The 25,502-nt window shown below is 43.1% G+C and overlaps 1 protein-coding gene across 1 annotated transcript in view; it reads right to left on the bottom strand.

Moving 5' to 3' along the window:
- The window catches only part of MMRN2 (multimerin 2), a 50,959-nt gene extending 34,434 nt beyond the window's left edge, over positions 1–16,525 (bottom strand). Inside the window, exon 1 of the mRNA XM_077823292.1 lies at positions 16,227–16,525. Coding sequence (XP_077679418.1) covers positions 16,227–16,525 — 299 coding nt within the window. The remainder of the gene's footprint in view (positions 1–16,226) is intronic.
- Positions 16,526–25,502: the final 8,977 nt, after the last annotated feature.

Genomic DNA, 25,502 nt, shown 5'->3' with positions numbered 1-25,502 from the left:
GGACCACACATCTCAAAGGACTTCCAGTTATAGGTAAATAACCTCCATTTCTTCTTCACACGCCGATTCCTACGTGTATTCCACATGTGGGTAACTGACGAGCAGTATTCAGAGTGGAGAGGGGTGTGAGGATGCTGGCAGCAAAGATTCGTCTGCAGCAGAGGCCTGAATGGACGGATATGCACTAATTGGCAGAATGTGATGATGCACCCAGAAATCCGTTTAGAGATTCTCTCACAGGATAATGCTTGTCTTCGCTACTCTTCTGCTATGGCAAGAAATAGCCCTGGTGATGTTCTGATAGGTGTGGTCCTTTACAGGTAGAACAAGGTGTGACTCAGGGTGCAAGGGGTAGTCCTCACTGGACATGCCAAGGTCTGGCTGCAAAAGGGAAAGCAGATACTCCCAAGACTGGTGGGTAACACTGAAGTTAAACTTTCCAACCAGTCATAAACTGTGCTTCTGATCCCCCCCCCACACTAGTTATCAAGAAACAACAACAACAAAAAAAAAAAGAAAGAAATCACACAGCTCCCTTTATTGCATTCCAGTTCTCTGACTCCCAGTCAGCACATAGGTCCAGTACAGTGAAAAGTTATTTTAAAACTCTGCTCACATATGTTCTTCTGATCCCAAAGGGCCACCCACATTACCAGGTCGATATAAGTTTGAATCTTACCCAAAATACCACATTGCCAGCCAATCCTTTAGTATCTAAAACTAAAGGTTTATTATAAAGAATGAAGAAAGAACAAGAAGAGAGTTGTTAAATGATAAAGCAATCACATACATATAAAGATTCAAAGTCTATGTATCAGGTTCTTAGCAGTATTGGTGAGTTTGCTAACTTGAAAGTCCCTCTGGAATACATCCACAGCTTGGATGGGTCATTCAGTCCTTTTTTCAGAGTTTCAGTTTGTAGCAAAGTTCCCCCAGAGGTAAGAGGCAGGACTGAAGACAAAATGAAGATGATGCAGTTGCCTTTTATATTCCTTTTGCCATGTGGCTTGTACTTCCTTTGTTCCAAACACAAGCTGTCCAGCACATGGCATGGAAAAACCTTACAGTTCTGTCCATAGGCATGCCCCTACATGGCTTGCTGGCTCAAAAGTATCCTTGTTCCTTTTATTGGGTTCATTGTACAGTTGATGTCCCTTGATGGGCCATCAGGCAGGCCTAATGCTGATGCCAATCTGTCTGGGACTGTCACCCAGAAACACAGCACAAGTTTGGAAATAGTTATACCCTACATATATGTAACTCATAATACAAAGGTGATACAAACATATGAATAAGATTATCATACTTGCCAAATTATAACATTTTTTGCAGCTATCTTACACGGCATATTAGGCACAGCTCATTTCAATTTTACAATATTCATAATATCCTAAAGTGTCCCCCAGATTCCATACAGCATCACACAAGGCATATCTGACATTGAGGGAATGAATGCTTTTCTTTTTGGCAGAAACATGGGGTTTTGTGAAGAAAGCTTATGTGGATCATTTGGTTGATATGTAATTAATTCAGAAATAACCTTGGGGAGGGACTGAGGATGGAGTCAAAGAGAGAACTTTTCCTTGTGAAATATAGTATATGGTGGGTCTGCTATGAGGGCGGCCATCTTGCTTACTCTTGTGGAGGAAGTAATAGCTATTAATAATACAACTTTAATGGATACGTGGGACATGGAACATGTTGCTAATGATGCAAATGATGGTCTGGTGAGTACTGATAGGACAAGATTGAGATCCCTTTGAGGTATAGATTTGTCCACTGCAGAAAAGTCCTAAGTCTTTCATGAATCTCACTGTTGTGGGGTGAGTGAAAATGGAATGTCTGTCTACCTGGAGGAAGGAAGGCATTGATGGCTGCGAGATGGACCTGCAGTGAGCTAATGGAAAGACCCAAGTTTTTTAATGACGACAGGAAATAATCTAAAACACTGGGATATCTGGAGAAGGCTGATTATGCTGAGCGCAGGAACAGGAATGTCGCCACTAAGCTAAGTAGCAGGTCCTATTTGAGTCTTTCCTACTTTAAGTAACAATAGTTTGAACAGGGGGCCAAACAAGCATTCTGGTTCTGATGCCCATCCAAACACCAGGCCATGAGGTGGAATGAGTGTGGGTTGGGATGTCTGATTTTGCCCCCTTCCTACGTTAGGAGATCGGGGAATGGGGAGATCCTGACAGGAAGATGGACTGACATTCTCAGAAGCTCCGGGAACAAAAACTGGGCCGGTTAGGTGCTAAGAGAATGACTTAGATCTGCCACGACAGGGCCATTCTCAAGACTTGTAGTACTAGAGGAATGGGAGGAAAGGCATAACTGAATTGGTTTGTCCATGACAACAGGAGAGCATCATCCCGAGAGATGGGACCCATAGCTCATCCGGACCAATACAGAGGAAGTTTTCTGTTGTTTGGAACACAGAGATCCCATTGAGGAGTTCCCCACTGAGCAAATATATTGCTCAGGACAGAGCTTTGCACCACCCACTACTACAGTCTGTAGACTGGTGTCTGATGACTAAACATTTAGTTGCGTGCTAAAGAGTTTTGAGCACCTGAAAGGTATGCAGCTTGGATAGTGATGCAGTTTCTGATGCACCAGTTCCAAAGCCTGACTGTTTCCAGAGAAGGGAGAAGAGATCTTGCTCCACCCTGATTGTTTATGTAAATCAATATGTACGGTGATAGTGTCTGACATTACTTGCATATGGAGTGAGTGTATAAGTGGAAGAAAAGCCCTGCATGCCATCAGGACTGCACTCAGTTTCAATAGATTGATGTGCAGTGTGGCTTCCTATGGGTACCTTCTATGGCATGGTAGTTCAGGTCAGCACCCCAACCCAAAAGGAGTCTATTATGATGGTGGCACTGGGTGTGGGAATGTTGAAGGGGATGCCCACTCTCACTTGTTCCAGATTCCATCAGCAGATTAGAGAGGTAATGACTCTGGTGGGAATGGTCGCTCTCGTGTTGATATGATCCTTGTCTGCTGAGTAGACCAACCGGAGCCAGACCTGTAGGCGTCCTAGATCAAGGCTGGCAAATGTTGTCACATAAGTGCACGTGATCTAGAAAAGAAAGGCACATCTTCATTGTAGTCTTTGGTCTGTGAGTAATCTGTAATATCAGATTGCTCATTACCTGAATTCTTTACTTGGGGAGGAAAGCTCTTGCTGAAATGGAGTCCAGTGTCACTCCAATAAAGGTTATAGTCTGTGTGCGTGTTAAAACTAACTGACTTTGTTAACACAGACACCCAGCACTGCTAGAAGATGGAACAGGAACAAAATCACTGACCTGACTTCTTGGCTGGAGCGACCTACTAGGAGCCAGTCGTCGACAGACAGGGAAACGGTAGAATCCTGACATCTCATTTAGGCTGCCACAACACAGGAAACGTTTGTGAATACTTTGAGAGCTGCTGCTACTCCACAGGAAAGGACTGTGAACTGGAAGTGTTCTTGATCCACTAGAAACAGAAGGAACTTTCTGTGGGAAAGATATTCTGAGCATCCTTCGTGTCATGAAACACATCCCCTCCTGTGTGAAGGGGATTATCTGTGCTAATGTAACCATCCTGAATTTTGATTTTCAAATAAAGTTGTGAAAAAGTCCAGAACAGGTCTCCACCCTCTGTTTTTTGGGAGGACTAAGAAATAAGGGGAATAGAACCCTCTCCCTTGATGCTGAGGTGACACTTATTCTGTTGCCTCTCACTGGAGGAGGGAGCCTCCCTTCTGTTAAAAATCACCTCGTGAGAGTGGTCCCTGAAGGGGCACCGGGAAGGGGATTTGTTGGACAGAGGGAGAGAAACTCTATGGAGTATCCTTGATGGATAATTTCTAAGACCTAACTGTCTGTTGTGACAGAGTCTCAATTGTGGGTGAAAAATGAGAGACTGGCCACAAAGAAAATGGGGGTTGAGATGGGTGGCATCAATAGCAGTGGGTGTATCCTGACCAAGACATCAAAAGTGGCCCTTAGTGGCTGGCTGGAAATGGTTAGAAGTTGTGGTAGCAGAAGGTGCTGAAAATTGAAGCCTCTGAACCATCTGATGTTTACATGGAGGCGTGACTGGATACTGGTGGTAGAACATCTGTGTAGGGGGTGGACTTGGCTTATACTCCTGCCTTTAGTGCTTCCTCCTCAGGGTCAGAGTATACAGTCCCAGGGTGTGTACAGTCAACCTCAGGTCTTTCAACGAGTGTAGGGTTTCATCTGTTTTCTTGTTATATAAATTCAACTTGTTGAAAGGTAGGTCCTGTATGGTGTTCTGAACCAACTTGGTTCAGAGTGAAGTCCAGACACCCCTCATAACTATGTCAGTGACCAAGACTTGGGATGCCATGTCTGCTGCAACTCTTGCAGCTGGAAGGGATGTCTTTGACATTAACTATGAAAGACTGAAATTGGTCTCTGTCCTCAGAGGGAAGCTTGTCTTTAAAGTCAGCCAGCCTGGAATAATTGTTAAAATCATATTTCACTAACAAGGCCTGATAGTTAGCAATAAAGAATTGCAGGCTTGTAAAGGAAAAGACCTTTCTTCCCAAGAGGTCCAACCTCTTCGAGCTTCTGTCAGCCAGGGCGGTCTTGGGATGTTGTGATCTTGCTCTCTCCGTGGCTGTCTGTACCACCAGCAAATCAGGCAGTGGGTGGGAGAAAAGAAATTCAGTCCTTTTGGCGGGGATGAAATAGCATCCCTCCGTCCTCTTAGGTGTGGGGGTGAGTAAGGCTGGGGTGTGCCAGTCCACTCTGACTGGCTCCATGATGGCCTGATTAAGCAGGAGTGCCACCTTGCTTGGACCTCTAAGCTGCAGAATATCCAAGTGCCAATATTGAGTCCTGGACCTTCTCCATTGGTATGTAGAGATCACTGGCCATTTTCTGCAGTAGCTTCTGGTACTGCCTATGGTCATCCAGCAGAGGTGGTGAGGATGGAGTGATGGCTTTTTCCAGAGATGAGGACGAGGTTCCCATTGGTACCTATGGATCCAGAACAATATCCTCTTCTTCATACTCTGATGGATCCAGTGGCTGCCAAGTAAGAGAGTGTGGTATGACTCAGGGATGGATTTGGGGGGGTCTATCATGGGGCTTCCACAGGCTCCATTAAGGCCATAAGAAGGGATCAACCAGTTGGGAGGGGGAAATCTACTGGTTGGGGGTGGCAGGGCATCAGGTATCAGTAGTCACCGGGGAAGTCATATCTGGGTGGATGGCATCCGGATCTCCTCTGTCTGTCAGGGCTCAGCTCCCTACCAGGAGATAACTGAACAGCTGGTGTGCCTAACTCCTTCAAGCCCAAGAACTGCTCTGTTTCTATTGGGGGCCAACAGTACTAGAGGGTGGAGAGGGGACGGTTCCTGTATCACCTAAGCAGTTTCATACTCCAGCATGGCAATGTCCTTTAGGAAGACTGGCTTGGAAAGGAGAAGAGACTGAGGGTAAGGGAAGAAGATATGTGTGTGTGTCTGTATGTCTCAGTATTCGGGGCATTTTGACGGTTGGGAACATTGGTTCCCATGTGTCCTGAGAGGCTGTAGTTGGGTGGTCCTCTGAAAGATGGGCCAGCCCCAGCAAAGAATCAGGTCCAGCACTCCAGGATGTAGTCGGCGGTTGTCAATCCTTGTGCTTCAGAGCCGGTACCACTGACTGAAGCAATGTATCCTATTTTTTTGCAAAAAGAAAAGGAATACTTGTGGCACCTTAGAGACTAACCAATTTATTTGAGCATGAGCTTTCGTGAGCTACAGCTCACTTCATCGGATGCATACCGTGGAAACTGCAGCAGACTTTATATACACACAGAGAATATGAAACAATACCTCCTCCCACCCCACTGTCCTGCTGGTAATAGCTTATCTAAAGTGATCATCAAGTTGGGCCATTTCCAGCACAAATCCAGGTTTTCTCACCCTCCACTCCCCCACACACAAATTCACTCTCCTGCTGGTAATAGCCCATCCAAAGTGACAACTCTCTACACAATGTGCATGATAATCAAGTTGGGCCATTTCCTGCACAAATCCAGGTTCTCTCACCCCCTCAGCCCCCTCCAAAAAACACACACACAAACTCACTATCCTGCTGGTAATAGCTCATCCAAAGTGACCACTCTCCCTACAATGTGCATGATAATCAAAGTGGGCCATTTCCAGCACAAAAAACCTGAATTTGTGCTGGAAATGGCCCACTTCACCCTCCAGCTTAGAGGTTTTCAGCAATCCTGATCTCTTAGGATCTGTACGTGAAGGCTCACCTGACATGGGGGAGCAATTGCATCTTTTATGGACAGATTTGGACAGGGATCAGTCCTTGTGACCATGAGAGTGCACCTTACTTTAATAGAAGCCCTGGAAGAAGAGTCCTTGAGCTTAGCAGCTAAAGACTTTGTAAGTTCATACTTGCAGGGGTGCTGTTTGTCTGTTGGGGCCAATGTACAGGGAGGTCTCCCTGGCACACATAAGAGTGAGGTCTCATAGCCTTGTTCATAAGGTGTTTCCTTAATCAAAGCTCACAAGCTTTGCATGTTTGCAATGGAAATGAGCGACAGATGCCTCACTTTGCAGAAATATGCAACTCACCCAAACAGTAGAGACAACATTGGTGATCATTGCTCTCGGAGAAGGAGCAAGGGCAGAAGACACAGTTCTTGAACCCTGGGACTCTGGGCATAGGCCTAGACTGTGGGGAGAGAGTTCCAGTAGGGGGAAAAAAACAAGCTATATGGACTATACTATAAAACTCTAACTATATTAATATACATCTATAAAATTATTTACAATACTACTTACAGGCTACCAAAAGAGAAAAGCTGGAGAAATCTGTTGACTCAGTGATTTCAATTGAAGCCATGCAGTGGTAAGAAGGAACTGGTGGGGCGTTGGCCTGCACTGCCTCTGATGCCCTTGGTCTGGAGCACGAGGAGAACTACTGCCCATGTGTGACCAGCGAATGCTGCCTGTTCGAATTTTCGGACTCAGACACATGGCTCACACCCACGTGTGGAATATACCTAGGGAAGACCAGCACTGGAAGAACTACAAACTACATGAGGATTTTATCTCTGATTAGTTACTATGAGTTAGCTAACATGAGTTCAGACCATTTTTTTTTCTACTGGAGAGACACAATTTGGTTATGTCTTCATGACCAAAAAAGGTAGGTTTTTTTATAGCATTAGCAATCCTGCAGTGCAATCCTAGTGCAGACAGCACAGGCCGTTTTTACTGCAGTATAGCTAGGCAAAGACACCACTCTATACCACGCCCCTGTTTGACCTTGTCCAGCTACACTGCAGTAAAAACTATAGACTTCTCTCCACCAGAACTTTACTGTACAGCAGTGAATGTACATTTGTTATGACACTGTAAAAACACATTTTCTTATGGCAGTGGAAACATAGCCTTACACACCCAGGCAACATGTAGGCCCCAATCCTGCAATGCTGCTGAGTTCAGTGAGATTACTCGCATGTGTAAAATTACCAAAGCATAAGTGATTGCAGGATTGGGGGGTCTTAGACTCATTACCACAGAGTCTGATATCCTTTCTCAAGAAAAATTCCCATTTAAGTCAGTGAGAGTTTTGCCTGAACAAAGCCTGCAGAACTGAACTCTGAATTGCCTTTTCCATTCATTTTATTACCCCTCTGTGTGCACAGGTTTTAGCTGAGTTGCCCATTCACACCTGTTTCTTAATGAATATAGTCTCACCAGAGTCCATTTCTTTAATTATTTTGCAAATTCCAGTGTTCTCTACCTGAGCAGAATAGGGAATTTGTCAGACTCTTAACATTTTTCTTTTCCCACAAGAGCACAAAAGAAGGCAGCCGCATAATTGTTGCCGCTATCGGTGTTCATGTGAAAAATAGGGGTTTGCTTCCTGCCTGGATCTCCACCGACTTAAATGGAGTTACTCCTGGTTTACACCAGTGTGAAAGGGGAATCAAACCTAATACCAAAAAAAAAAAAAAAAATTCATGTAGTATTCTGTCTTTGGTCTCCGTGCAAAACCACATTGACATGAATTAGATATCTGTGAGCAGAATACAGGTAGAATATTGCATTAAATTAATCCAAGCAAGGAGAAATCATGTCAGTTTATGTAACCCATATTTTTTTCATCTCCCAGCGTTGCAGAAAGTAGAGTGCTGTGAATGTCTAAAGATGATGCACAGTGTCTTAGTGGGAACAGGGCTTGCCATGATAAACACTGATTTTTCTTATAAGCAGTAATTAGCATGCAAATACCGTGTGCTCTTTTACCATATTAATTAATCTTCCTGCCCTTTGGGCATGTAACTGAAAGGTTAGCAGAAGGACAGAATGCTCATTGAAGGAGGTAAGTAATGATGTATGAATCATGATGTTAGTGACTATGTCCTATGGAATGTCTTAACCACTAATCTGTAGTTAGAGCTGTTTGTGAACCAGCCCCATTTGAAAGGTTTGGCCAATTGAATAATTGAATTTAGAAGCTTTACTGTAAACAGGGTTCAGGAGAGAAGGCAAATTAGGCTACATTTTATTTTGAGAAGAACCCGTCTTTTATTGCAACAGTGTTCTACATGAGATTTTTCTCTTTTCACAAAGTGTCCACAATCATCATTTCCCAATTCACATTATCCTCACTGCGAAGCAAGTGATCCAGCCACTTCAAAGGCTAAATAATTTGGATTTTATCTTTAGAAGTAATGGTACAAATTCATCTCTGGAGTAACGCCACTGCTTGAGTCTCAGGGCTTGTCTGTATTTCACAACAGCAATCGGTGGCTGGCAATCAGCGTAGCTGCACGGATGCTGAAGTGCAGATGAGGGCAAGCTGGGGTTTGCATTGATCGAGCAATCAAGGCTCTCTAGCACACCTCATGCACACTGAAGCTTGCCTGTGTCTGCATTTTGGAGTGAGCACCAGTGCAGCTACACTGATTGTTAGAGCCCTACCAAATTCATGGTCCATTCTGGTCAATTTCACAGTCGTAGGATTTTAAAAGTTGTAAATTTCATGATTTCAGCTATTTAAATCTGAAATTTCAGTGTGGTGTTATTGTAGGAGTCCTACCCTGAAAAGGAGTTGGTGGGGCTTGCAAGGTTATTGGAGGGGGGGCTGCGGTATTGCTACCCTTACTTCTGTGCTGCTGCTGGCAGCGGCGCTGCCTTCAGAGCTGGGCACCTGGAGAGCAGCAACTGCTGGCCAGGATCCCAGCTCTGAAGGCAGAGCCGCTGCCAGCAGCAGTGCAGGAGTAAGGATGGCATAGTATAGTATTACCACCCTTACTTCTGTGCTGCTACCTGCAGAGCTGAGCCCTCAGCCAGCAGCCACCACTCTCCGACCACCCAGCTCTGAAGGCAGCAGTACAGAAGTAAGGATGACATGGTATGGTGTTTAGAGTAGCAGCCGTGTTAGTCTGTATTGGCAAAAAGAAAAGGAGGACTTGTGGCACCTTAGAGACTAACCAATTTATTTGAGCATAAGCTTTCGTGAGCTACAGCTCACTTCATCGGATGGTTTGCCTCCCATGCCTTGTGGTAGGCATTCCGCAGCTCCTTCACATTAACCCTGCACTGCAGTGTGTCCCGGTCGTGGCCCCTTTCTGTCGTGCATCGTGAAATCTGTCCATAGGTATCATAACTCCTACGGCTGGAGCACAGCTGGGACTGGACAGCTTCCTCTCCCCAAATGCTGATGAGGTCCAGCAGCTCGGCATTGCTCCAAGCAGGGGATCGCCAGGTGCATGGGCCACCTGGAAAGATGCGCTGAGACCACTGCACACGTCACTGAGCAAACAGGAAGGGGACTTTCAAAATTCCAAAGGAATCTACGGGGTGGGGATACTGTTGGTCACCTGAGGGCAGGGCAGTGGAGATCAAACCGATGACCAGAGAGGCGAGAACAGGCATTGTGGGACACCTCCCGGAGGCCAATCGCAGCGCTGTAATCAATCACTGTCTACTCTGACACCACAGCGCTGTATGCCTCTTGTCGGGGTGGTTTTTTTTTACAGTGCTACAACTGCACAGTTTCTGCTCACTCAGTGGCTTGGCACTGTGTACACCTCGGGAGTTACAGCCACAGAAAGCTGCTTTACTGTGCAGAAACTTGCCAGTGTAGACAGGGCCTAAGCTATTGCTAAGCAGACGTGGCTGCTCCATTTGTTTGCGCAATCACTGCACTGCCGGCATCTGAGCACTTGAGCATCATATAATACCTAATTGTATTTCATCCAAGCTAATTTTATTTCAAGCAGATGTTGTCTATGTTCAATGTGAACTCTCCACATATGAGAAGCTGGGAGTTTTCAATGATCAGCCAATTCCTTAAAAAGTCCCTGTTTTACTTTTATAGCAATAAACTAGTCAACATGAAACAGGGCTTGATTAAATTGATGGGTGTTTTCCTGTAAAAGAAGACAAGGCAAATAAACTATTGAGCTAGAGCATTGTTCTGACTTCCCCTTGAAAAAGAATGATGGGGATTTTGTTTTGTTTTTATCTCCATCTCCTTCCAACACTTTGGAGAGTCGCTGCACCCTTATTTTGTCACTCAAACAGAATTATCAGAATGTGGAGCTGCTGGCTTTTGACCTTCCCACAGCAGACTTAGGAGCAGTGTTAAAGGAAGGATAGGGTGTGTGCTATTGTGAGATAATGACACACCTGGAGTGATTTTGGGAAGGCTTCATATAATCAAGAAAAACTTATATCTAGGCCCTGATGTGTGTTACTGTAATTATCAAATAATGGGGGGGGGAGAGGTTTTTTTTCCAAGTTTTTGCTTTTGCTATATTTTAAGAATTGCTGTTTTTATTTTAGTGAACCCATTTTCACAATATAGAAAACTGCAACAGATTAAGATTCTCTGTGTGTGAGCTATAAGGCCAAACCATTCTCCTGTGCCTGGCTGAAGATTCGATAATTCCAGCACAGCAGCCAGATCCTACCTCTAATCACACCATTTATAACTTCTATAGCTGGCTCATAGAACATTAACTTAAATGCTTGGTTTGTTTTTGAATCAAAATGAGAACAGATCACTCACTAAGACTAAATGGAATCTGAGTGGGCAGGTTTACTTCTCTGAGTTTTAGCCCCATGAAGACCAATGGAACTTAAGCTATAATTCTGCTCAATCGTTTGAACATTCAGGCATTGGATGTATAGGCTAGCGATTTTAAACCATGACTGATTTGAGGAATAATCTCTTAGTAAGCATTGCATGGTAGCTCTACCCAGTGAAAATATGCTGAAGCTACATGCTATGTGGATGTTCATTATAAAGGCACAGCATTTGCTCTTCAGCTGGATCTTTGAAAGTAAGAGAAGTTCTCGGCAAGGATCTAGAAATCCTACTGGGGCAAAGAAATCCACTTTTCTTTTCAAATGCTGCATCACAGTGTCCCTGGCCTTGTATAGATGTGGGGTGAAGAGCATAATAATAATGTTTTCCCTGCCTGTTTGGATGGTCCCACTTAAAGGACAGTGCAAGCACCCCTATTCCTCCTGCACTCCACTGCTCATCACACAGCACAATCCTTTCCTGAGCTCTCCAAGGAATGATGCAACTCGGCACCATGCCCTGTATAGGGCTGTGACTATACGCTGCAATCTAGCTCTTTATTGGACACTGCTCCAAATTAGGCAAAGACTCTTCCAAGGTGGCTTGTTTGTTTAAGCTGAACTTTAATAGTCCAGTCCTGTAGTGGTTAATAATGTGAAAGCACTGCTATCCTATTTGCTAGATGTGTTGGCCTTTTCATTAGGCACTAATCTGAGACTGCCAATTGGCTACAAACAAGAGTAGTTAACACCTGGGTGCTGACATACCGCAACTTTAAAAGCCCCTCTTTGACTTTGGCTCCAATGCTGGGCTACTTCTGGAGCTTCCTTGTACCTCGTCACACCCTCAGGCTGCCCTCTAAGAGACCATCTCCAGAAGCAAGAAGGCTGATTAAAATAGCAGACTCTTCCTCATCAGCCCTATATTAGGCCATCTGCTGTACAGTTAGAGTGAGTAGTACAAACATTCCTATGATCTATTATGGGAAAATAACCAATGATGGGGTTTTTTGTTGTTAGATATATGTGCAATCTACAATGTGTTTTTTCTATCCTCCTCTCAAAGTCACATCTAACTTGGTGAAGGCTGGGGAGGAGAGACTCAATAGACTGCTCAATTTAACTCTCTTACGCCCCTGACCTCTCCCTTTATCCTGCTGGGAAAATGGGCAAGTATGATCCACTGAAGTCAGCTATCTAGGAGATATTGGGTCTCACGACCAAGAAGGGCTCTCTGTGGTTGACCAGTTCATAGAGAGCAGAGCTGCTCAAAATATTTCAATATAAATGATTTTCTTGAAAAAATGGCCTTTTTTTTTTTTGGCTTGTTCAAATGTTTTTGTGGAAACACTGCTTACCTTGAATTTTTTTTTAAATATTTTATACAATATTTTTCATGTTTTCCTTTTCATTTTTTCCTGACCTCTTTTTTTTCTCCTGTTTCCTTGTTTTCCTCTTCCCCTTCCCAGTAATTTTGGAAAACTAATTTACTTTTTCACAATGACTGGGAGGAGAGAAGGAAAGAAAAAAATTTAAATATATATATATATATATATAGTTTTTAAAATAAAAAAAAGGAAAACAATTAAAATCTATTAAAATGGGTTCAAAATGAAAATAACTTTAGAATATTGACATTTTTCATAAAATAGTTGACCATCTCACAGAGATAGCATTCCTGGCCATAGGCAACACCTACAGCAGGGGGTTCTCAAACTGGGGGTCATGACGTTTCAGGGGGTCAAATGTTATTACTTGGGGGTTGCAAGCTGTCAGCCTCCACCTCAAATCCTGCTTCACCTCCAGCATTTATAAGAGGGTGAAATATAAAAAAAGATGTGTTTTTAATTTATAAGTGGGGGGGTCACACTCAGAAGCTTGTTGTGTGAAAGGGGCACCAATACAAAAGTCTGAGAATCACAGATGTACAGAATTGTTCAATCATTTTTTTGTGTTCATAAGGTCACTAATCCTACATCACAAGTTACTTGCACATAGAAAATGACTTATAGGCCAAGAGGATAAAAACTGCAGGCTTTCCAAAGTGCATTGATGAATTATATGTGCACCCATTGAAATGATAACCTATTACCATCCACTTCTTACTATTCTGCAGCTTTGTTTACCCATTGGTTATCCACAAAAGAGTCTGGTCACAAGCACCTGATCTAAATGCTGAGCACTAACTTTTATGACTTCTATTCTTCTTGAACTCTTTCTGTTAGAATAGTCTTGTTATTTTGAGGGCATTTCAATGCTGAGGTGACACATCCATGCATCTGATGAGCTGTAATGAAACACCTCATCTTAGGTGTGGAGCCATCACCAGGCATCTGTTCTCTCTGTCTGGTTATCTTAGGCTTTTTTAACATACCAGTCACTGTGATATCTCGTTAAATTCAAACAGATGCTGTGAACAAAATAATGCTCTATTTGTTTTAAGGGGACTTCTGGCTTATTTTACAATGCTTGCTGCCTGTTAAACATGCATGGAAAATAGCAGGGTGTGGGAAATAATCATCATTTTTTGTAGGATTGAGAGGATATAATAGGTAGAGATACTACAGAGTTATCTTCTGTTTCTTTAGCAGGATTCTGAAATGGCGGTGTGCTCTCATTTCAAGGGTAAACCTAAGTCTGATGGACAAGAGCTTGGTAGTGAGCCATGTTTTACCTCACTCACTGTAGCTACTTGTGTGGTGTTTTATCTCCATCTTACCACTTATTCACCTCCAATGCTTCATCCTATTCATATTCTGGTGGATGTAGAAGCCCAACTTTTCAAAGTCAAATATGGTCAACGGGTCACAGACATTTACAAATGCTTAACTTGTTGCCTGCAATTTGTGAGCAAGCTTAACTGGATACCTGAGCAAAATTTCTATGAGCACTTCGGCTATCTGCACGTGTATGGTACATGTATGCCTGTGCAGAGTCCTTACTTTGATAATCTGGACCAGAATCTACAACTTGGAGTGTGAACCTCATGAACGGAGAACAGCATAAACAACTACTGTCTCCCTCCACTGCCTGCTTTGGAAATGGTCTTCTCCAAGCAAAGCATAAATCTCTTCATGTATCTGAGGTGTCTCCTTCCCCGGAGTCCATGTATTAGAGATGCCATCAGCCTATAAACATCACTGCACTCCCTGTATTCTGTTGGAGAGCAGGACTGGCAATATGACTCAACTCACCCTAAAACCTCATTCTTCAAGGTCCCCTGAGAAGGAAGTGTTGTACTTCCCAAAATGAAGCTGGAAATGAGGAATGGATGGTGCTACACAAGTGGTTACACAGGTAGAAAAGGAAGAATCCCATTATGCCAATAATTTTATAGTGGCAGATCTTTCTGGCTGTAAAGCTCCTGTTAAACGTCAGTCCTTATCAAGAAGCCTGAAGTGTTTTTGAAATACGATTTCACTACTGTCCAGCTTTATGGTCCAGTGAGTAGTGCCTTGCAGTATCACATGAAAAAAAAAGGGTAACCTTTTTGGCTTGCTTCCCTATGCTAGAATGGGTCTGTGAGTGTTTTAAAGGCATTATGCTTAATATTTAGGATAGGGTGTCTCATTATTCAACAGTACCTCTTCTGGACAATAAAGGACTGACACCAACAGGCTCAAAAGAAAGACTGAAAAATAATGACTGTGACAGACAGTGGAGAGGACTTAACTATGCATCTAGGTAAGGCTTTGAAACAAGTCAATCTCCGATTTTGTTTGTTTGTGTCAGAGGGAAGCATAGTATTAACAAGGTTTTATTTTTGTTTGCTTGGTGTGTAGATTGATTTTTGCTATTTTCCTTTCCACAAAGGCATTCAAAGAAATTAATAAAAAAACTTGTCAGTACATCCTAAAGCATGAAGCTGTGAATAGCACTCACTGTGCTGCTGACCCAGATTGGGCTCTGCAGTATCAGTCAGTGATTCAAAAACAGAAGTCTAGGTAGGAGATTGAATGAATCTTTTATCGCAGAGACCTACTTACATGTCCTCGAAAATTTTGAAAAATATTCTGCTTGAACACAGTTCTGCCAGAACACACACTTCTCACACACAGATTGGCTTTCTTTCCCCTGTATATGATCACAAACAATATTTACCTATGGATCGTTGTTGTTTTTGGTTCATGTCCTCTTGATACTTATTTATTATCCAATGTCCTAATTCTCTCTTTCTGGTGACATCCCAATCATTCTGCTCCCCTCTGTCCATTCTCAAGGCCATAAATTATAGCCCCTCATTGATAACTTGGGACGGGATCATACCTGATCATATACTGCAGAACCGTTCATTCAGATTCTGAAACAGTACTTGGTTTCATCACATTCACAGCGCTTATTATTCAGCCTGGCCCTGATTCAGCAAGATACTTACATACATTCTTAAAGCTGAGGCATGTGCTTATGTACCTTACTAAATGGGGGCCTATCCACAAACATTTATGTGGACATATTTTTGTTCACACCAATGCCTGGAGAATGGCTGTTTGTACCAATACATGTATCCACATGTGAACAGAAATAGACATTGTTCATTATTCTCTATTCATTCATTATTATTTGCTGTCCTCTTCTTAAAATGTGTTGCCCAGTCAGGGAGTAGAAACAATACCATGTGATTCTTGTGACCAATCACATGCCACAGACAATGAACAGTGCATAATCAAAATGAACATTTTTCACCCACATTCTAGACTGAAATCTGTCTGTACACACTATTCAGTCAGTACTTCCATACAACAAGTAAATGCACATGCATAAATCAGGATTGGATTGAGAAGAGAAAAAATGGATACATTAATGAGTTTATTTAATTCAGTCAACTCTACCTCACTACTATTGCTTGTCTGTATTACAGTAGCAGCTTGAGGCCCAAACCAATATTGGGACATCATTGTGCTAAGTGCTCTATATGCACATGATAAGCACACTCAGCCTTCCTATTCTGGAATGAGGAACAGAGCCTAAGTCTTCCATGGTTTCATCCTCTACAGACTACTTATTTTGCTTTTCATTTGGCAGCTGTAACATCTAAACCCCACCTGTTCAGACATGGTATAAACCTGAGATTCTGATCCATCCTTTATAGGAGACTCTCTCTTTCAAGCAGGAGCCCAGGGCCATTATAGGCAGGAGAAAATATCCTACTTACCCATTTCTGGACTGTGGGGTTCCAGCTTCTGAATCATCTCTCTCTTCTTGATGTGATGGTATGGTGCTTGAAAGATGGTCTGGGGTCTCCTCCTTGAGCTTCTCCATCTCCCAATCCTCCTGTGACCGTTGAAGATATGTAGATTTCCCATAAACTGATGGCTTTGAGCTGTGGAAAGAGCCATCTTCGTATCCATTTCTTGAATGTGTGACCAGCTCCACCAGTTCTACTGAGACACAGAGGAGCAAAAGCTTCACTATCATTATGGCTTTTCCTAACCAGCCACACCTGCCTCTCATTCTCCTCCCTGAAGCTCAGACTGAATTCCTTCTGGAATGCCCTTGTAATATTTTTAAGTTAAAACTTGGAAGAGGGAAAAAAAGGTCTTGTAACAAAGAGCGGAAAAAGCTTTCAACCCTCCCAGTGACTGTGGAAATGTCAGAGGCCATCAAACAATGTGAGGCTGGGTTCCTGTGTGGAACTCAAAAGACTGAGAGAGGGGAGAAAAGAAGTGGGGGAAGGGTCATAGTTTATTCAAGGAACTTCTGATTTTGGCTGCCTTCTAATCTTGTCTGTGAACAGGAATTTAGTCTTTATCAGCTGCCTTCTCTCTGGGGCACAGGAAAAGGATGTTAGCTTTAAAGGAAAGGAAAAGAAAGAAATGAAAATATTGAGCGATGTAGCAGATTTCCAGTGTGGTGTTCCCAAGCCCAAGAATATGTCACAAACCAACCTGCTATAGCATCTGCTCACATATTACGGCTATGATTTAAAGGATGGAAGGCACTGGTTATAATTTTTAGCATAGTTATAGTACATATTACAAGCTATTACTGTGCCCACCTCTGGGTTGGATGGTATTCTCAGAATGCAATGATAGGAGAGCCTGGGTAAATAGATATTAAGGGATTTGTAGAGATTTCTTTCCATAGTTTGGATGGGATTTTCAAAAATATTCACTGTTAGTCTATCCCTCCCCCCCCCCCTTGAAGTCCACAGGCATTTTACATCAGAGTTATGCCAATGTTAAACACTTCTGAAAATCCCAGTTTGGGTACCCTCTCTTTCTACTTCCTTTGTGTGTGGAACCTATATGATGAGTTGCCATTAGTAAAGTATCAGTATTTGCCAACAGCTACCACACAGTAGAAACTGAGATCCTGACACATTTCACCCTACTTAGAAAAGGAAACATCTGTGGCATCTTGAATATCACTGTATCGTAACTATTGGCAAATGTTGATTTTAATGGTAATCACTGTGCGGTTTCTATTGTTACTCTATAGGATGCCTCTCTTGCCTCACTGTCTTGCAGTATGTAACACTCTCATGTGTTTGAGGATAGCGTTTTTAGGAAAGACTCTTCATAAATTAAGAGACTGGTGCTCTGGTGTATATTTGGATGCATAATTGTTAGGTCATGCACTGAATTCATACGCAGTGTGAATGGAGGATACACATGCAAGAATGCTGCATGTCCTTCAGACTGTGGAATGTGAACGTGTTCAAACTATTCCAAAGCACCTTAAAGGTAGGGAGCGTAGAGTCCTAATTCTACCCCCAGCCTTTCTGATGGCATTAGAAGGTTTCACCATTGAAATTAGTGGAGCTGCACACCCTTAGGGCTGAATTTGGGCCTCTCTCTCTTTTTGACTTCCTGCCTTTCTATTTGACAACAGTAACCAGATGAAGGAGGAAATACCAGTTTCTGCCTAATGTCAGAGTCTACAGTAGACCTGAGCGCTGTCCAGCCAACAGCAACTGAGCAACCAAGAGGTAAGGGGTGCAAAACAGACTTGAGAAAATATATCTCCAGGGAGAGAATGTGTGCCCGTTATAGTCACCTCTCCAGAGACATGAAACCACAAGATAAGGCTCTGGCTCTGCAAATCTAAAAGTAATGAGCATCTTCCTTCTGTTTCCTTCCTGTCTTTCTGTTGTATTTCATGTTTGAGTGCATCCCATTATGATACACCTTACTCTCAATGTGTGACTATTTAATGAGAGATGATCCAGATACAAATGTACTTGTATTACAAGTAACTGTCAGTGTTCAAATTACTTTGTACACCTTTAACCTGTTCAATATGTTTGTGTGTCAGCTGAATCCTTTCACTGACAAAAAACTGAACCAAACATGAAGAGTCTTAAAAACAAAGCTGCTATAATAACATGGGTTCTAAAGGAGAAATTTTGGGCTACAGATAATAATTACTGTTCCAATCAATACCTACTTCCAAACCCCATTAAGCTCATCTTTCATCACATATCTTTCCATTCAGTCTTGTCTCATCTATTCAGTCCTTATCCTCAATCAGATTAGACATATCACATGTAGAGTATATGGCAGTATTTCTGTGTCCTATGACTGTTTTTGGAGTGTCTAGGCCTCACCTCTCTTTTGGGTATTAGAATTTATTTTATGCAGCTTTTAAGATATGCTGCTTAGAAATGAAGCAGCCAAAATATACAGATTACACATCCATTTGCACATTAATAATGAAACACATTTTTTTAATATGACTGAAAAGTGCTAAAATATTGACTATCCTGGAGACTGCATCTTCTATCTATGGGCCTAGTACAGCAAGAACAGCTGCAATGTATAAAGGGTATGTATAAATTATTAAAAGGTGCACCCTTACTAAACAAAACTTAATACTAACCCTGTCTTAGTACTGACTGTCCTGATTTTTGGGCCTCTAGATAACATACTCACCTGCTACTCTCTATTTCCAGCAACTAACCCATTGGTTAACTGGGCTGTCAATTCTATTTTCTCCCTACTCTAGAGGAGCAGGTAAGAGCCCCCATTTTGGAACATCATACTTGCAAACTTTGCCTACACTGACATTTCAGAAGCAGCCCAGTGGAACCATGTATAGGGGCTGAAGAGTAGTTCAGTCTCCATACCTATTCATTCCTTGGGTTTGCTGATCAGTCTGCCACAAGGACAGCCATTGTGAAGGTGGCTTTTATGATAAGAACACCTGTCCACCAAGGGCTGGACTGATACCAACTAATTTCACAAAGGCCATCTAACATCCATTGAATGGCTCTTGGTCACTACCCAACTGAGCCAGACTGAACTGTCATCCTACCTGAAATGTTAGCTTTAACCACATTTATAGAATGTGTGTATCACTGGTGGGGGGAGAGAGAGAAGGGTATGTGATAAAAATCTGATTTAAAATGCATTTTGAAAAATGATTTGGAAATAGGTTTTACTCCACAAATGTATTTCAGGGCAATGTTCTGAAGCACATCAGCAAGCAACTTGATAACTAGAACATGTGGAATCTTTAGGTGAGTTTCAGGACTATTTTTCAGGGGTTCCTGGTACCTCTCAGATGAGCCTCTCCACCATGGTTTTACTGCAATGGCATCTCCATTTCAGGAATTGACTTTCAGTTGGTGATCAATGTTTGCTCTTCCCTGTTTGGTCCTGATCATTAGCAACAATTCCTGTGCTCTTACCACCTAAAATGCTTCAATCAATATAGAATTTCAGGTTAGGAGCAACTATCACATAGAGCTACACCAGATTTAACTATACAACCATTCATTCTGCACATAGCTTTCATAATTTTTCTTAGCATGCTTGTTAGTTACTACATCTATTTGTGTTTATCCAAGATCTTCCTTCCTCCCAGACTACCTTGCACCTGTAGTGAGGACATAATGTTCCATAATCATAATCAGAAGTACTTGATTAGTTCTTCAGCATTGGGTGTAACCTAGAACAGTGATTTGGAATCCCCTTGGAACTGGGTAAGATCTATGATGAAACATCTCACTTTGGCCACTTTTTTTACTCCTCGGACTGGGAAACCATCACTACAGGCCAATATGAGGTGTGTGTCTCACCACCCACAGAGGCAAACCTCTGCCTAAGAGGTTGTCTGCATGGGAAAATTGATCAGAGTAGCTATTGTGGAATAAGCTGTTCCATATTACCTCCCTCAATTCTGTGGATAAAAAGTCACTTTATTCCAGAATAATGAGTGTGCTTACGAAGTGCACTTATTATTCCACAATAAAGTATCTACATGGGGCACTATTCTGGGCTTTGTAACTATTTTGGGCTTTTCCCTGTGTAGAAAAGTTCTTAAATTAATTTTTCTTACTACACTTTCCCCTTCTTTGCCTTGTGCAAGGAAACAAGAAAACGGATTTTCAAAATACTTGTGTTAATTAATCCATTTAAGTCTCAAACTCAGTATATAATTGTGGTTATAAACATGAATGGTTTAAACATTAAAAAAAGGGAGAGCCTTTAAAAAAACTCAGAAACCGGGAATGGTCTTAAAGAGCATTTGTTGCTACAGAAACCTATGTTCTGGCTTTAGATGTCTGCACGTAGACTGAATAATTGAAGAGAATTTTATGTTCATCAGGAGGGATGGAGCATTAACAGAATAAATATTCATTAGATATTGATTTCCAAGCCTGGAAAACACTGCCTTGTTCTTTCTGTCTTATGATCAAGCAGCATGCGTGCACACACTCCGGATGCAATGACTGCTAGAAATGGGTAAACTGTTAACCTGTGCAGGTGGGCACCTACAGAGAACAACATGAGGAGTGCAACTTCTTTACTGCTCAGAGTGGGGACATAATCTTCCAGCAAGTCTTGCAGCACAGGAAACCATGAAATTGCAAATTCCTTAAGCTGCATTCTCACTTTGGTTTTATTGCTGAATTTCTCGTACAAATTTTGGAGGAAAGGTAGCATGAAGATCAATGAATGTTGCACTAACAATATTTTACTACTTGCAGGTATGCCCTATATACTGCATAGTAGCTGGACCATTTATTATTTATTGCATGGGGAAAAAGAACTGATTTATTAATTAACTATGCAAAAAGCACATCAAATTTTAAACTGATTGTTAAGAGGTCCAATAGGATTCTTTCCCATGTAGATATGACCATTATGCAGCTCTGTCCCACTTTTTCTCTAAGGTCTCTAGAATTGACTGCATCAGAGACAGGATCTCAGCTTATGCAGATCAATGGTATGATCCACTATGACAAAACCTATACTCTATTTATAAAAAGCCGCCTGGCCAAATGACATTTGTCAGCCACAAATGCCTGTGATTCTTTTTCCATGCCCATTCTTCAAACAAAATGTCACACACCATTGAACTATTTAGACACATCGTGACAAAAGAGATTTCACAGTAAAATACCACCCCATTGTTGGGTCTCTGTCACTCAATGCACCTTTGAACTGCAGAAGAGCCAGCCAGAAATGAAGATTATTTACAGTAACTGGAGGTTCTTTGAGATGTGTGGTCCCTATCAGTATTCCACAAGTGGGTAGGCATGCGTACCATGTGCATGAGTCTGGAAATTCTTCCAAGCAGTGTCCGTTGACCGATACATGTACAGTATCTTCCCTCATACTTCAGTCCAGGGGTATAAGGGGCGGAGTGGGTCGGTGCCTCTCCAGTTCCTCATCTTACTGAGATGCAATAGGGTCCAAAGCAGAAGGGAAGGTGGGCAGGTAGTGGAATACAGATGGGGACCTCCAAGAGCTTCCAGTTACAGTAAGTAATCGTCATTTCTTCTTTAAGTGCTGGTCCCCATGTGTATTCCACATGTGGGTGACTCTCAAGCAGTGTTCAGTCTGGAGAAGCGTGTGAGGAAGTTGGCAGCAGTGATGCTTTTTATTGCTGTTCCCACTGCTGCATCTGCAACAGCTGCTTGAGTCAGGGTGTAGTGTGTTGTAAATGTGCAGACAGAGGTCAAGTTGCCGCTTTGCAAATGTCCTGCAATGGGACGTCCAATCAGGATGCCGTGGAGACTGCTTGTGCTCATAAGGAGTGGGCTGTAACACCTCCAGGAGAGGGAAGCTTTGCTCTTTTGTAGCATTCTAATATGCATCCCAAGACCCACTTAAAAATTCTCTCTGTGGCTTGTCTCCGTGACCCAGCTGTTGTGGCGACAAAGAGTCTCGGAGATTTGCTACTGGGTTTTCTTCTGTGCAGATAGAACACCAGGGCATGTCTGATATCGACGGAGTACAGAATCTTGTCTTCAGGGGAAGTGTGAGGCTTCAGAAAAAATACAGGTAAGTGAATTGAATGGTTGATATGGAATTCTGAAACAAGCTTGGGGAGGAATGTGGGGGGTAACCGAAGGCCTTCTCCAGTGGAATACTGTGTAAAAATCATCTGCCATCATGGCAGCTAGCTCACTGACTCTTCTGGCTGACATGATGGCCACTAAGAAAGGCACTTTCATGGAGAGGTAGGTCATGGCACATGTTGCCATAGGTTCAAAAGACGGGCAGGTGTTTGTGATTATGGTTCCATTGAGATGCAGGTTTGATGATTGTTGGGAAGGTCTTGATCGAGCCTTCATAAGTTGCACCACAGCATAAAGGTAGAACACTGCTCCACTGGAGGAAGGAATGTGCCAATCGCTGGTGTGATCGGGGTCCCATGGGGGTGTGGGCACACTGAGGTTACTCAGTTAGGGCAAACTGCAAAGAATAGGGTAGTCAATCCCAAAAGCTGATGGATATTCCAACACTTAGATTTACCAAGCCAGCACAAAACACTTCTATAATACCTTGCTGGTTTGCACAGAAGCCAAAACACAGTTCCCTTATAGCAACCCAGTCTTGGGTTTCTACCCGGACATGCAAGTCAAATATAATGAGGATTACTGAAAATCTTATTCATCGTATAAGAAAGATGGACAAATTACCTCCCAAGTTAATGGATATTTCAGATCTTACCCAAATACACGCTTACAGCCAATTCTTATTAACTTATTCTTATTAAGCTAAAATTTATTAAGAAAGAAAAGAGAGTATTGGTTAAAAGATAGGTATACACCAGGCATGAGAACAGTTCTGAGATCAGTTTCATAGTAGAGATAGTGAGCTTTGGAATTGCAGAGTTCTTAGAATTAGTCCATAGGTTATAGTCTAGTGTTAATATCCAGGGTGATCCAGGTGGAACTGGAGATCTGAGTCGTACAACTTAAGCTTCCCCTGCATAAAGCATCAAGCAGATCTGAGATAAAGGGATCAGGTCCCAAGAGTCTTTTATATAGTTTTCTAACAGCCTCTTGACCATACAGTCCTAGGTGAACAATAGGCTTTTGAGGTAACCTTCTGTTTCCCAGACATCACAGGTAATTGACTACATGGATTAACATAAGGTCATTTATCCATTAAGCAGTTTATCACAAACTTTAAAAAGACATGTAGACAATGACAGTATTTCACCCAAGGTTCATCTAAATGTTAATAATCTCTTTTGATCTCTGAATCAATAGCTATAGTAATAGACAGGAACTGTCTGTTTATATGGCTAACATCTAACAAGATATAAGTAAACACATACAATTAGTATCACCTCTAGTTCTCTAACAATACAGGTTTGCATTTCAAAGTTCTAGCCTATCTAACATGGAATGACTCTAATTACCATTTAAGTACTTTTCTAACATGTCTCTTAAGACTGAGTCTGGGTCAATTAGCCTGAGAGCTGCTTAACCCTTTTTGGCCATGTGTCACAGCTGGTATGTGTACTCGCAGTGAATTAAGATCTAGACCTGATGTCTTCAAGGCGCAGAGGTAGTCGAAGTTAACCCGAATGCCCACTGCATTGAGGCAATGTTGGTGGTGTTGCACCCAAGCTGAAAAGCAGCACCATTTAGCCTGGTAGCAGGCTCTCATAGAATCTTTCCTACTTTGAGAATTCCTGGACAGGGGCAGAGCATGAGCATTCTATCTTCAATACCCATCCAAATACCAGGCCATGAGGTAGAGCAGAGGTGGGCAAACTACAGGCCACACCCAGCCTGCGGGACTGTCCTGCCTGGCCCTTGAGCTCCTAGCTGGGGAGGCTAGCCCCCAACCCATCCCCTGCTGTCCTCCCTCCCCCACAGCCTCAGCTCGCCATGCTGCCAGCGCTCTGGGCAGCAGGGCTGCGAGCTGGCTCCGGCTGGGCAGCGCAGCTGGCAGTCCTGCTGTTCTGAGCAGCATGGTAAGGGGGCAGAAAGCGGGGGGGTTGGATAAGGGGCAGGAGGTTCAGGGGCGCAGTCAGGGGACAGGGAGCAGGGAGTGGTTGGATAGGCGTGGGAGTCACAGGGGGCCTGTCGGTGTGTGGATAGGGGTCAGGGAACAGGGAGCAGGGGGCAGTTGGATAGTCATCAGAGTCCCGGGGAGCCTGTCAGGGGGTGTGGATAGGGGTTGGGACAGTCAGGGGACAGGGAGCAGGGGCTGTTTGATGTGTCGGGCATTCTGAGGGGGGCATTTAGGGGGCAGGAAGTGGGAGGGGGTGGATAGGGGGTGGGGGCCAGGCTGTTTGGGGAGGAACCTCCATACAGTTTTGGAACCCCGATGTGGCCCTCAGGCCAAAAACTTTGCCCACCCCTGAGGTAGAGTGAGTCCAGGTTTGGGTTCTTGAGTTTCCCACTGTCTCAGGTTAAGAGATCTGGAAATGGGCAGCTCCTGGTGGGCAGGCATGCGGACATCCTTTGGAGGTCCGTGAACCAAAACTTTCTGGACCAGGAGGGTGCTAGGAGGATGATGGTGGCTCTGTCCATGTAACCTGTGGTATGAGGGGAATAGGGGAAATACATAGCTGAGGCTGTCTGTCCAGGGGAGTAGGAGAGCATCGCCTGGGTAGTCTCTGTCTGTCTATGGGTCCCCTGGAGCAATACATGGGAAGCTATCTGTTTGTCTGGGATGAAAAGAGGTCCCATCGGGGAGTATCCCACTGAGCAAAGATGTTGGGTCGAACTGTGTCGTGTGTTTCGTGGTCTATGGAGAAGCTTCTGCTCAGTCTGTCTGCCAGGGAGTTCCGAATGCCTAGAAGGTATATGGCCTGTATGGTGGTCTGATTCCTGATATACCAATTCCACAGTCTGACTAGATATTTATAGACTCTGATCATGTCATTCCTTAACTTTCTCTTTGTTAAACTAAATAGATGTAGCTCCTTGAATGTATCATTATGAGGCATGTTTTCCAACTCTTTAATCACTGCTATGGCTCTTTTCTGAACCCTCTCCAATTTGTCAACATCCTTCTTGAATTGTGGACACTAGGAATGGACATAGTGTTCCAGGGGCAGTTGTACCAGTGCCAAATACAGAAGTAATATAACCTCTCTACTCCTACTTGAGGTGATCCATAATCTGGGCAAAGGATCACATTAGCCCATTTGGCCACAGGATCACACTGGGACTCCACATTCAGCTGATTATCCAACATGGCCACCACATCTTTTTCAGAGTCATTGCTTCCCA

This window comes from Eretmochelys imbricata, chromosome 7, assembly GCF_965152235.1.
Source record: "Eretmochelys imbricata isolate rEreImb1 chromosome 7, rEreImb1.hap1, whole genome shotgun sequence".
Lineage (NCBI taxonomy): Eukaryota > Metazoa > Chordata > Testudines > Cheloniidae > Eretmochelys > Eretmochelys imbricata.
Note: the sequence above shows the minus strand (reverse complement) of the source record. Positions and strands in the feature narration are given on the sequence as shown.